This window comes from Puma concolor, chromosome C1, assembly GCF_028749965.1.
Source record: "Puma concolor isolate L17-30 chromosome C1, mPumCon1.1.hap2, whole genome shotgun sequence".
Classification (NCBI taxonomy): Eukaryota; Metazoa; Chordata; class Mammalia; order Carnivora; family Felidae; genus Puma; species Puma concolor.
This window is the reverse complement of record NC_141674.1, coordinates 173,535,939-173,550,624: the sequence shown is the minus strand read 5'-3', so window position 1 is coordinate 173,550,624 and position 14,686 is coordinate 173,535,939. Positions and strand designations below refer to the sequence as shown.

Below are 14,686 nucleotides of genomic sequence, written 5' to 3'. Positions count from 1 at the left end.
CATAGATGAATGGAACATAAGAGAGAACCTAGAAATAGACCTCCATAAACATAGACAAATGATCTTTGACAAAGGAGCAAAGGCAACACAATGGAGAAAGACAGTCTCTTCAACAAATGTTGTTGGAATACCTGAACATACACATGCAAAATAATGAATCTAGGCACAGACCTTACACTTTCACAAAAATTAACTCAAAATGGATGATAGATCTAAATATAAAACTCCTAGAAGGCAACATAGAAAGCCCAGGTGACATTGGGTATGGTGATACCTTTTTAGATACAACACCAAAGACATTATCCATGAAAGAAATAAATGACAAGCTGGGTTTTATTAAAATTAAAATACCTCTGCTCTGCAAAAGACAATGGTAAGAGAATTAGGAAACAAGCCAAAGATTGGGAAAAAATATTCACAAACAAGACATCTGATAAAGGATTGTTTTCCAAATATACAAAATATTCTTAAAACTTAACAATAAGAAAATAAGCATCCCAATTAAAAAAATGGGCCAAAGACTTTTAACAGACAACTCGACAAAGAAGATATGCAGTGATAAATGAACATATGAAAGGATACTTCATATTATATGTTATCAGGGAAATGTGAATTAAAACAACAATGAGATAGCACTCATATCTGTGAGAATGTCCAAGAGCCAGAGCACTGACAACACCAAATGCTGGTGAGCAACAGAAACTCTCACACATTGCTGGTGAGAATGCAAAACGGTATGGCCACTCTGGAAAAAAGTTTGGTGCTTTCTTACAAAACTTAAATCTTACGTATAATCCAGCAATCACACTCTTTGGTATTTACTCAAAGGAGTTGAAAACATCCTCATCAAAACTGCATACAGACATTTATAGCCACTTTACCACAATTGTAAACATTTGAAAGTAACCAAGAAAGAAATTAGCTATCAAGCCATGAAAAGACATGAAGGAAACTTAAGTGCATATTACTAAGTAGAAGTCAATCTAAAAAGTCTACATAATATATGATTACAACTACACGAAAAGACAAAATGGAGACATGGAGACAGTAAAAATATCAGTGGTTTCTAAAAATGAAGTTGGGAGAGATGAACAGGCAGGGCACAGGATTTTTAGGACAGTGGACATACTCTATATGATATTGTAATGATGGATATGCCATTATACCTTTTTTCCTAAACCCATGGAATATATAACACCAAGAGTAAACCCTAAAATATATTATGGACTTAGGTGATGATAATGTATCCATGTAGGTTCATCGCTGGTAAAAAATGTACTGTTCTGGGGTGCCTGGGTTGCTCAGTTGGTTGAGCACACGACTCTTGATTTTGGCTCAGATCACGATCTCATGGTTCCTGGGATAGAATCCTGTGTTAGTCTGTGCACTGGCAGAGTAGAGGCTGCTTGGGATTCTCTCTCTCTCCCTCTCTCTCTGCCCTTCCCCCGCTCACACATGTGCTCTCTCTCTCTCTCTCAAAATAAATAAACTTTATACATACACACACACACCATTCTGATGAGTGATGTTGACAACAGGTAAAGCTATGTATCTAAGGGGGCAGAGTATATGGGAAAACTCTACCTTTCTCTAAATTTTGTTGTAAACCTAAAACTTCTCTACAAATAAAGTCTAAAAAATTATATTTATTCAGGGGGCGCCTGGGTGGCTCAGTCAATTAAGCATCTGACTTCAGCTCAGGTCATGATCTCACGGTTGGTGAGTTTGAGCCCCAGTCAGGCTCTGTGCTGACAGTTCAGAGCCTGGAGCCTGCTACAGATTCTGTGTCTCCCTGTCTCTCTGCCCCTCTCTTGCTCATGCTCTGTCTCTCTGTCTCTCTCTTACAAAAATAAAATAAACATTAAAAAATAATATTTTAAAAAGTATATTCAGGGAAAAGGAAAAAATAAAACTATGTTCAATAAGTTTGTTTCTATCTTTCCTGCTAAATATTTTTTTCCTTTACAAATAAACAATGAAACCACCAATATTAATTATGACACAGGTAATAGTGAACAAAAATCTAATCAGAAATATAACTAGATAGAATTAAAGTGCCCTTTTGTAGGCAGATACAGGAGAATAGAATTTCAGGTTTGCATATCTGTTTGTATTCAGAGAAAGACAATACGAGAAACAGAAGGTGGAGAAAACGAAGTCAGGACATCTTTGCTCTTCCATCATTTCTCATCCTCTCTCATTCAATCCACACAGCCTTTTCATCAACAAAGAGCTGTATATTAACCTGTCTTTCTCAGACTCTTTTACTATTGGCACAACATGTGGCCTGGATTCACTAAAATTACTGAACAAAGATTTGCACTTTAGGAACACCTTTCCCAATAAACAATTAGAATGTGATAGAAAGTTGAGAGAAAATGCCCTTACGTGTCAAACATCAATTTTTCTTTGCAGTAGAATCTTATTTAAAAAAATAACAAATTTATGTGGAAATGTTGCTTTGATTTCCAGAAATAATAGTTATGAAATAAATTTTGATGAATAGAAGCAAGAAATTCCTGCAGAGGCTGACCTTCAGAAAGTTCAATCATAACCTGTCAAATAGTTTTTATTCCTCATTGTAATTTCTTTCTGTTATTTCCACACACAATGAGCAAGATTTTCAACTGTTAGCAGTTTGGGTTTTCCTAGAAGTATTGACTTCAAGTCATTTTTTGTTTTAGAAAAAAACACTGCAATGTGACTAAGATTTTGTCAAGGTCATACCAACTTACAATTTTGAATTAGTGAGCTGAAAACCAAAAGGACACTCACTATTCTACATAACAATTTTTAAAAAATTTTTTTTCAATGTTTATTTATTTTTGAATGACAGAGAGAGTGTGAGAGGGGAAGGGACAGAGACAGAGGGAGGCATAGAATCTGAAGCAGGCTCCAGACTCTGAGCTGTCAGCACAGAGTCTGATGCAGGGCTCAAACCCATGAACCATGAGATCATGACCTGAGACGAAGTTGGATGCTTAACCGACTGAGCCACCTAGGCACCCCTTCAATATGTATTGTTAATCCTGGGTAAAGTTACATTTTGCAGACTATTAGGCATATGTACAATCTAGACAGAACTAATAAATAGGAACAAATTTTCCCATCCATTTAATTTTAATACCCTAGATTTTGGTTAAAAAAACATAGGAAAATGCCTTTGAAATTAGAGAAACAAGTGGACCCTTTTCCTGAAAGTAAAATAAACCCAAGGAAAAAAGAATAACAATTGGAGTTTCCCTACAGAGGACAATGACTTAGAGACATCAGAAATAATATGTTAAATAGACATAAGAGACTCAATCAATTTGCTGGATATCTTAAAATAATTTTTGTTTCAGTTTATGAACTAAACTGACATGGTTTTAGAATAGATTTTCCTTGAACCTCAGAAGAAAAAGGTGGAGATATTTAAATTGGGCTCTAACTAAGCCATAATGAAGTATCTTTGATAGCTATAACTGAAAATATAAGCTTAAAAATAAATATTTTGAAGATTTATAATTGAACAAAAATGGCTTCTTGCACTCTAACCAAGGCTAGTTTACAAAAAAATCTAAAACCACACTAAAACTTTTAAAATATTTATGCTTTTATTCACTCTCTCTACTGTTAATGTATTCTCCAGCGCCATTAAGTTTTAAGAAGCATTTGTTTCTAAGTAGCAGAGATTGAACTCACTTCTCTTTTTACATTCCTACTTAAACCTATTATTGTCAGGCATTGGTTTCCAACCATTCCGAAAAACCTCTCATGTCAAGTTGTCCACATTTCCAAATCCAAAATCAGGTAATCCTGTCTTTGTGACTCAGTTGTTCACTGCTACTCCTTGACTATCTTGTTTGTCTCTATCCTCATGGCCACACTTGTTCAAGCCCCATAGTTAGGTCCTTTACATTTTCCCAACTTGTAGTTGTATGCTAAGGGTTTATTCCTTTTCTCATACCTCTTCTCTATCTCTACTTACTCCCTAGATGACTATCAGCTTCATGGTTAACTCCTGGTTACACTATATTTAACTGCATAATTACCATCTCCATTTAGATGCTTAGTAGGCACCTCAAATCTGACATGGCCACAAATGCCTCACTCTTGCCCCACAAACATTTATTTTTGTTAGTTTTCTTCAGCACACAATATCTGATTTATCTACGTACCTGTTGGCATTTCCATGCCGTTCAAACATCAGATTCTCACCAATTTTCACAGTGGGTACAATTATTCCTTAACTCAAGCAACTGTCATGAATGTAGCATTAATCTCCCACTGTCTTCTTTTTGCCATTATTACTTCCTTCCTTCCAATTCACTCTCTTCATGACAACTAGAGTGATTTTTTTCAAAACAGCAAGTCACATGATCTTACTTTCCAGATGGAAATCTTTTAATCATCCCACAGCATTTAGAATAAATCCTATAATCTTTATCATGGCCTACAAAAATCTACCTAATCTGGCCCCAAATTTCTTTTCCGAATTTATCTCCTATAGATTTCCCTAGCCTATGCTTTCTGGTAGTCTCATTGGCTTTCCTTTGTTCTTTAAAGAATCTAATTACAATCTTGTCCCTGCGTATTTTAGGAAGTATTCCTCCTAAAGTATTCCTTTAGCACTTGTTGGCTCACTTTAAAGTTTTGCTTAACTGCCACCTCATCAGAGAGGTTTTCACTTCTCCCCTTATGTAAAATGACAGCTATCCACCATTTAGCAACTCTCTTTTTATTTTTCCTCAAAGTTGTAAATATCTAGATTTAAAAATTGAGTTGTTAGTTTGCTTCTTGACTTACCAAAATTAAATTCTGTGAAAATAAAATTTTGTTTTCTTACCATTACTCACCTAGATTAGTTCTTCATTTGTATATTTGTAAATATACACATTTGCTGACTAAATGTGTGTATAGTATGCATCTGTGTATGTGTGCCTATATGTGTGTGCACAAGTACACACATACACACACACACACAAATATAAAGAGAGAATTCTGCCTGGTTTCTTTCTCCTTTCCTCCCCCTCCTCCTCCTCCTCCTCCTCCTCCTTCTTTTTTGTTTTGTTTTGTTTTGTGGTTTTGGTTTCTTTCTTTTCTAGTTTGCTCAATGAGCTTTGGAAAGATGAAATGAGTCAGAAGATGACAATAGTTAGTTGTAAAGTTTGTATTTCCTATTTCCTTCATTGTAACAAAATTTAATCATCTCAGTAAATATATTTCTTGTGTTAAAACTATGTATTAGAAAGTATATACTATTTACAATAGCCAAGACATGGAAACAACCTACATGTCTATTGACAGATGAACGGATAAAGAAAATGTGATATATATACATATATATGTACATTGAAAAATTATTTGGGCATAAAAATGAAAGAAATTCTGCCATTTGCAACAACACAGATAGAACTTCAGGGAATTATGCTAAGTGGATTAAGTAAGACAGAGGAAGAAATACTGTTATGCTCTGACTTATTGGGTCTTAAATAAATGAACTCTGAAGCAGAGAACACATTGGTGGTTGCTATAAGCAGGGGGTGGGGTGGGGAACATGGGTGAAAGTGGTGAAAAGGTACAGATTTCCAGTTATGAGATAAATAAGTGCTGGGTAATGTGCAGCATGGCAGCTATTATTAAAAATACTGTATTTTATATTTGAAAGTTGTTAAAAGAGTAGATCTTAAAAGTTTTCATCAGAAAGCTTTTTCTCATGGTAACTATATGAGGTGATGGATATTAACTAAACTTATTGTGGTAATCATTTCACAATATACACATACAATAAATAATTATGTTGTACACTTTAAAAAAAGAAAGAAAATATTAAATACATCCATGTCCATCTTTCTTGAATACATTCATAATCTGAAAATTTCTGATGAAGTCATTGCATAGTTCCCTTTTGTCCTGCCAGTTCTCTTTATGATTTCAGGAAATGCATATAATTACAACAAATGTATTAGAAACATGCATTGTATTTACCATAAAATAACATCTTTCATAAAGATATAAAGTATCTTTTCCTCTCTCAGCTACCAATGACGGTCTTAATATTATTATTCTTCCATGAAAGAAAGAGACAATTTCCTGAAGGTTTTTCACAGTATAAAATTACAAAAGCTCAGCTTCAAGATGAAGTTCCCTGAGTTACATAGCACAATTTTCACTACACTGGTGCCTTGTGATTTAATATGCTACTGATCTGACAGATATTGGACATACCGTGAGGGAGGAACGTTGCTTGAACTCACAGTGAATTTTTTCTTCAGGTGCTTGAAAAGTCCACAATGTGGATGTTAATGTCAGTCACTCTTGCACTCAAAATTATAATAAGAGATTTCTAGGGCTTGGAAATAGTCAAAAAAGTGTATTTTCAGTGAAGTGGTGGTCTTTGTACACAGAACCCTCCAAGGATAATCTGAAACTACAAGGATGGTCATCTTTGTGTTTCCATTGACTAGGCAATTTTAGAATTTAGTAAGTTAAGTTGTAGAAAGTGGAGAGTAATGCACATGATTATTGACTATTGCAATACAAATATACTTTGCCCAATAGAGATACAATTGATTTTGCGCTTTACAAAAGATGACCCCAAATATTACATTTTATTGTCCTATATGGTATCAACCAGCTTTTATGCATTAAAATATTAATACCAGCATTCCTTACTGACTATATAGCATATATATGTTATAGCATATGTATTATGAAACTATATAGTTGGTTCTTTAAATGATCCTTTGAATAAGCTTAGTGTCTTATTGCTTTCCTAATTAAAGAGCTGAATAAAATGTTTGAACATGTTATTTTACATTTCATGAAGGTCATGATTTTACCTTTTGAGGGAAAAGAGGTAAGAAATATAAACCATGCATATGTATACATATATGTGCATGTGTTAATTTATGTGTGTGACACTTCCAAAATAAAACTTTCATCATTTCATTTGCTATATTTCTTTGTTTTACTGTATAAAAACATTGTGGCCAGAGATAAGCTAAATAAACACTGTGTGGTATTTTCTTTGAAACATTTTGTCTTGACATTTTTTAAAACAATGCTATATATATATATATATATATATATATATATATATATATATATATTATTTTCCCCCTTATTTCAACCACAGTCAGATTACAACATTGATAATAACATTTCTTATGCACTCAAGGGCAAAAGAGCTTGTAGCCCATAGAAATATTTGGAGTAAAAATAGAGTTGGGGTTAACATCTAGCACATTTTCTTTTTATCAAATACGTCACTTAAGCTTTTAGCACACATCTTTGTTGATACAAAATGACATATTTTGTAAATTAAAAATTTCACTGGGGCGCCTGGGTGGCTCAATGGGTTAGGCGTCCAACTTTGGCTCAGGTCAGATCTCACAGTGGGTTTGGGCCCACTTTGGGCTCTGGGCTGACAGCTCAGAGCCTGGCGCCTGCTTCAGATTCTGTGTCTCCCTCTCTCTGCCCCTCCCCTGCTTGTGCTCCACCTATTTTTCTCCCAAAAATAAATAAACAGTAAAAAAAACTTTTTTAAATTTCACTGATCTGCTAACAAAAGCAGTTTTCAGTATTGTGGAGAGAATTTTTGTCAGATTTTGTGACATGAATCATGCTTCCTTAGTTGGAAACATCATGCTGATGATTTGAACTTTACTTTTGATGCATTGGGGAGTGTCAATAAAGAAGTGTCAACTGTTTCCCTATTAATAGCCTACAAATAATAAAAATAGTTGTCCCCAACTGAGTCACAGGCAGCATTTTCCAAATTGCTACAAATAAACTAAGATAAAATTTGAGCAGAATGAGGGAGTATTGCACCATATCATATCAGAATTTCCTAAAGAGTAAAATCTGTATGAAGACAATAATTTGGGAGTTAATATATTTATTTAGACAGATTTTTTAATTGAATGTATTTTATATGTATTATAGTGCCTATTGGATCCAAGGTATTTAGGTAAGCAAGTAATTGATAAGAAGTAACATTAAATAACAGTGACAATGGTTTCCCCAAAAAACAAAAACATAGACACAGACATATGTATTTGTGTGTGCACCTTACGTATATATTGACATATTATTTATGTCTATATTTCAATGTACAAATACACATGCACATTAACACACATCTTTAATACATGAAGCTAATATACTATGGTATGTCAACTATACTTCAATTAAAAATAAAACAAACAGGGGCGCCTGGGTGGCTCAGTCGGTTGAGCGTCCGACTTCAGCTCAGGTCACGATCTCGCGGTCCGTGAGTTCGAGCCCCGCGTCAGGCTCTGGGCTGATGGCTCAGAGCCTGGAGGCTGCTTCAGATTCTGTGTCTCCCTCTCTCTCTGCCCCTCCCCCGTTCATGCTCTGTCTCTCTCTGTCTCAAAAATAAATACATCTTAAAAATAAATAAATAAATAAATAAATAAATAAAACAAACAAATAAAGATACACCACTTTGGCTTAAAATGATTTTTGTTGTTTTACAAAATAAAATTTTTACTGGTAACAAACACAAAGGGGTAGAGGGACATTCTTTTCGTGGTTTACAATTCATAACTGACAATTATAAAATGAAATCTCTAATACTAGTTGTATTTTTCTACTGTAGTCTAGTTCTTTAACGCTTTTTCTCATAATTATATTTAGATAACATAGAGCAGAAACATTTAGTATTTTCACACCCTCAACAATGACTACTCAACAGACAGCCACCATCAGCCTAATAGATGGTGGAAGCTAGAAAGGAACGACTTGAACTTCACTGGGAAAGGTTTATGAAAATGGCTTCAGTTCTGATACTGGAAATGATTATTTTATCCAGAGTATGCCTCAAACTCAATAATGGACAAGATTTACTGTTTAATTCTATTCAAATCGTGCCCCTGAATAGGAAATGTCAAAGCAATACAGTTCCATGATTAGCTAGACACATACGTGTACTTCTGTTGGGGCAGGCACTTTTTGACAGTGGGCAGGCTCTGCAGGAGGAAATTCTATGTCCTTTTGTTGTTCTTAACCTCAAAATGATTAAACAAAATAATAAGGGTACAATTAGACCGAAGCACACACCACAAGAAAAATCCCAGGGAAGGTGTTTGAAATGAATTGAATCATGCATTGCTTTACGCATACCTCATATTTTCTTATTAACTTTTAAATATTATTTTGCAGGTGAAAACTTGGACCCAACTATCAAGAAGTGATTCTTTTCTCAAGTATCAGATTAGTGAACAGAAGTTTAAATTACTAGGAATGTTCACATTTGAGAATAAATCTGCTCCATTTTTATAGCAATACAAGTCCCTGCAGGACCAGCAAATTCCAACAACCTGGCCCGACCGTGACTTCCTCTGGAGCAGAGAACAAAACAGCATGCTGTAAAGCACCGAATCTTGACTTGCTGGGGAAGGTCACTTCAGTGCCTTTTGGGAGATACTTCAGCCATACTGAAGCCGCTAAAGCAAAAATCAAAATGTTTGTGGGGCAGCAGCAATAAGGCAATAATTCCCTTTCCTATCTCTTCATAGCATCAGTGTGACAAATCTCTTACAGTGAAAATAACTCTGAATTGCCCATAGGCTGCCGGGTGAGAAGACAGACACAGTGTGGCTTTAGTTTAAAGGCAGATGAATAGGTCAAGGGTTTAGAGGAAAACTTTTTCTTTTTACCAGATGCTGAGTTTCCCACTTAAAAAAATTTTTTTTGTTTTAATCTCACTGACAAGAATTCAGAATGACATAACTTCACTGGCAACTATTCTAATCATTTTTAACAGTATGATTAACATACTGTTATATTTGTTTCCAGTGTGCAGAATAAAGATTCAACAATGCTATTTACTACTCAGTGCTTCTCTATCTCGAAACTGTGGCTTATTACAAAATCTTAAATGCAATTTTGACTGTAGCCCTTTTATATTCATATGGGAAGCACTAATTAGGTGTCTAAACTGTGTAAGATGTTGCACTAGATGCTGTGAGGAATGAAGACATAAAGAAATAATCCTTGCCATTAAAGGGTTATAATCCAATGGCTTTCAAGTTTCAAAGTTAAAAAGAAAATATTCTAAAAATGAACCCTGAATTGTGAACTTGTGATCACCTCTGTACACCTGTGCCTCTTCCTCTTTTTTAATTCTCTGTTAGCAAGTCTTAGCGATGAGAGCTTGAGAGAGAGTTTGAAGTTACCCAAAGAGCATGGGGATGAGAGAAACAGATTTTCCTTTGAAGCTTAGAGTTCAAATGCAACACATAGTCTGTCATAACACAGATTTGCAAAGCTACACGAGGCAGGCACACTGCTCTTAGGTCAAGATTACCTGGATATGTTTTAGACTTTATTAGCCTTTTTGAAGCAAAAATAGATCCTTATTGGGAAGCCTAAATAAAGGCAGTCTCAAAGGCAAAGTGTCAGTGTCCCAAACATTCTAGGAGAAAAGAAATTTTAGTAAGTAGTAATAATGAAACTAGTTAAATCTTAAGCTTTTACTATTTTCCATATACTCTGCAAAGTGTGGTCATGCTCATTCTCTCATTTATTGTCCCTAACAATGAATATTTGAGTTAATCGAGCCTTCGCATATTTTACCCAAGGCTGGTAATGGTAGGGCTAGGATTCATTCCACCAATAACTCCTCCATTTCTCCCTGAATGTGGTGGCCCTTGGAATCACATCTGTATAGCAATGCATCGATTGTGGTCTCTTTGTCTTTTTTGATTCCATTCAGGAAGTATCCAAATCACATGTAGGGTTTTCCTACCTGAAAGTTAAGTGCTGGTAATATGGACTTTGTTTCTTGTGGAGGGTTTTTTTTTTTCTATTGGAAACCAAAGTGATTGCTTTTTTCCTCAAATAGGTTAATGTGTTTTTGTTTTGTTTTGTTTTGTTTTGTTTTGTTTTGTTTTGTTTTGTTTTGGTTGCAAGTAATAAGTATTAATCCAGGGTTTGTTATGTTTTTCCTTTAAGTTCATTTATATGTAGCAAGGTGAAATATCTCTCAGAATCCCAGGAAAGGGTCTATACATAAGTTGTTGGAAGGATTACTTTTATCTGAAAGCTACTCAAAATCAGTATTGCCATTTCCATACGCTCCTTCACTTGTCACATGGCCACTCACATCTCATTCTTTGTGTATTGTTTTTGTTCTTTTTGCAAACCAGCTTTCTCAACTTTTCAATGTACTTAGCCACAACTCCATTATATTTTCAAGTGTTAGATCTAACCATTGTCAGACAGTAGACAGATTTTTTTTTTTTTGTATCTCAACTTTAAGTTCTCAAGAAAAAGATCTGAATTATTTACCTACAAATTTCATTTCTCCTACTTCATTCAAAGTAGTCAAGGTGTGGAATCATGTGGTAGCACCACTGGTAGCAGTCATGAGGGTGAGGCTGTTGCTCAGAAAAGGAAGAATATATTTTTGGAAGACATGCCAAAAGATTTGTCACTATCCTACAGAGAGGGGTTATGATGATCATAGAGATTTTAAATATTTTCAGCTACTACAACATTGATTCATGCTAAATTAATCAACTAAAACAGTCTATCAGAGTTCATGGCCATTCAGATAGATACCCTGTCTCTAGGCCCTGATCCCTCTGCATATTATCAAAGTGACTCTTTGGACTTTCAAAATAACAATGCAGACCCAGCCTGAATTTCCTTAGCTTATCTGTGTACAGTATATAGTATCCTAACTACACTAAGAATTTGGAACTAGAAAGGTCTTCATGATAATTTTTGTGAGTTTGATCTTCCAGGAAATCTATGATCAAATAAAACATTCTTTGGCAAAGGATATTAATAACTGGTAAGATATTCTTAAAATATATATACACATGTTTCCCAATACACAATGAAACATATATGTAATATATATCTTGTGCTTTTAGATACTTAGGAAAAATCAGAAGAACAACTTTCTCAGATTTACCTCAGAGTTAGATGCAGACAGGCATTCCAGAATCTTTTTATAAAATATATGCCACTAACTGTAAAATTAAGTCAATACTATTTCCTGATGGATTTTAATGTTCAAATCAAGTATCAATATGTGAATATTGATATATTATGCATACATACGTATATATTATGTATTATTATGTAAGAAAAAAATGATATTTCCATCAAAAACTTTCCCTTAACTAGTGTGCAAGTGGACCTGGAAAAAAAAAAAAGGCAAGGGCAGGTCATTGAGTTTAGTATGCATTAGTTAGTGATACATGTAAATGAAGGCTAATATACTCCATACAACAGCCTTTTCAAGCATAGTTTTGTTGGCATGAAAGAACAGAAGGAATAAAAACAAAAAAGAAACAAAAGAAACAGCATAAGAAAACACATCTACCATTGATTCATAAGCCCTCAACATGATCACTTCCCCCTTTGCTTTCTTATGCTAAGTACCTCTAATGTTAATGGAAAGTTAGTGCAAATTCATGGGTTAAAAATGTACCTTTTATGGGGCGCCTGGGTGGCTCAGTCGATTAAGCGTCCGACCAGCTCAGGTCATGATCTCGTGGTTGGTGAGTTCAAGCCCCACATCGGGCTCTGTGCTGACAGCTCAGAGCCTGGAGCCTACTTGGATTGTGTGTCTCCCTCTTTCTATTTGCTCCTTCCCCACTCACTCTCTCTCTCTCTCTCTCTCTAAAATAAATAAACATTAAAAAAAGTTACAAAATGTACCTTTTATTAATACCCAAATGATATGTAGATGACATTTGTGAGTGATGAGTCAAAAAGGAAAATATTTTTTTTTTTTTAATTTTTTTTTTCAACGTTTATTTATTTTTGGGACAGAGAGAGACAGAGCATGAACGGGGGAGGGGCAGAGAGAGAGGGAGACACAGAATCGGAAACAGGCTCCAGGCTCTGAACCATCAGCCCAGAGCCTGACGCGGGGCTCGAACTCCCGGACCGTGAGATCGTGACCTGGCTGAAGTCGGACGCCCAACCGACTGCGCCACCCAGGCGCCCCAAAAAGGAAAATATTTATAAATTAGTGATAAGTAAAACTGCTATATCATATCAAGTTAGCTAAATATATGAAGTTGCACTGATAAATGTAAAACATGTGAGAAAATTGTACTATTCACTTTGGACATCACCATTTTAAACACATCTTTATATAGAGTGTTGAAAAAAATCAATCTTGGATTTACAAATGATAGGGAAATGAAAATAATATTAAAATGAACTATATTATACACATATTAAGTACTTGTTTCACCAGTAAGCATGGATTATTTTTACCATGTTAAATTAGCTGTTTTTCATATTGTAATGGTAGTTCAAATGGGAAATGGTTTCTCTAGAGAATAATGAATAAATTTATTTACATTTAATAAATATCATTAGTTGTTTAAAACACTTAAAAATAATAAATTTGAAGACATTTAGAGGATCACCACCTGTAGAATATAATTTTAAAATTACTATCAATTATTAAAAGGCAACTCACTGGTATTTTTTTGTGCTGGTTATTTATTTCAGACTTTACCTTTGGTGCTTTTTTTTTTGTTTTTAATTGTCTTAAGTCATCAAATTATCATTCCAGAATGACATCTATAAAAATTATGTAACAAAAAATAATAAAAGTATCATATTTAAATAGTTTATACCATTTAAATTATTATACAAGTACAGAAATATCAGATTTTTTTGGACACTTGTTTCTTACCTGCTTGTGAGCATGGTCATATGAATTAATGTGATTGTCAAACTCTTGATGCTTATAGTACTGCTTGTCACAGAGTTCACAGTAAAAGTTGGCCTTCAGATCTTCCAGAGCTTTTGCTATGGTGTTCTCCTTCTCAGCATAATCCTAAAAATTAAAATTGCAAGGAAGGAGCAATTAGTTCTTCCCTAAATTGACTTTGTTCTGACAGTTGTCAACTTTAGCATAATAATTAGAGTTAGAAACAGAATATAACAAAGAAAAATAAAGCAAATGCCAGCAGACTAAGTCAGAAGAAATTATGAGCTGAAGAGCATAAAAGATTAACACAAGAAGCCAAGATGAATGGTGGGAAGAGTAGCAAAAATGTGCAGAAGCAAATCAGACGGAGAAATAGAAGCCCCTTGTTTGAACAATTTCCTGTGCTGTGTTGGCAAAGAAGAAACCAAAAATCATATAGTTATGTTGATTCAACCGCTGACTTCTGGCAATGGCTTAGTTAATATAAAACTTGTAAATTCTAAACAACACCTAAAATGTGTCCTGCATGAAGAAGTCCATATTGGTGCACAAATATTCAAGTTTGGTATTTTTGTTTGCTTGTTTCTTTAAATATCTAAATAGTAACATACTCATCCCAAGTAGATTTCATTTGACTAATGTTTTCATCTTGACCCATATCATTTTAAGTCGAACTTTAAAAAAAATTCTCTAGTCTTTAGAAAATAGGATTCTTTTCTGCAAGTTATTTGCCTAAACTGAAAAGGATTAAACTGTATAAGCAGATTGCTTTCATCATGCTCACAGTAAATAAAGATGGCTATATAATCAAACCACTGAAAAAATGAAAAATGTAGTCAGTTATTAGCTTTCATTTATGAAGCATAAAATAGCAAAATGTTTGTGGTTTTTAGGTTTTCTCAACTCTAAATTTACTTGCTGTTTCACTGAACCTTAAATGTCAATGTTGTTAGACATAAATAAATTTTACATGTTGAAACATTGTTCAAGTCT

The 14,686-nt window shown here is 34.4% G+C and overlaps 1 protein-coding gene across 1 annotated transcript in view; it reads right to left on the bottom strand.

Annotated features, from left to right (window-relative positions):
- ZNF804A (zinc finger protein 804A) overlaps nt 1–14,686 on the bottom strand; it is a 286,887-nt gene that overhangs the window by 48,632 nt on the left and 223,569 nt on the right. The window contains exon 2 of the mRNA XM_086719104.1: nt 13,676–13,819. Coding sequence (XP_086575230.1) covers nt 13,676–13,819 — 144 coding nt within the window. The remainder of the gene's footprint in view (nt 1–13,675; nt 13,820–14,686) is intronic.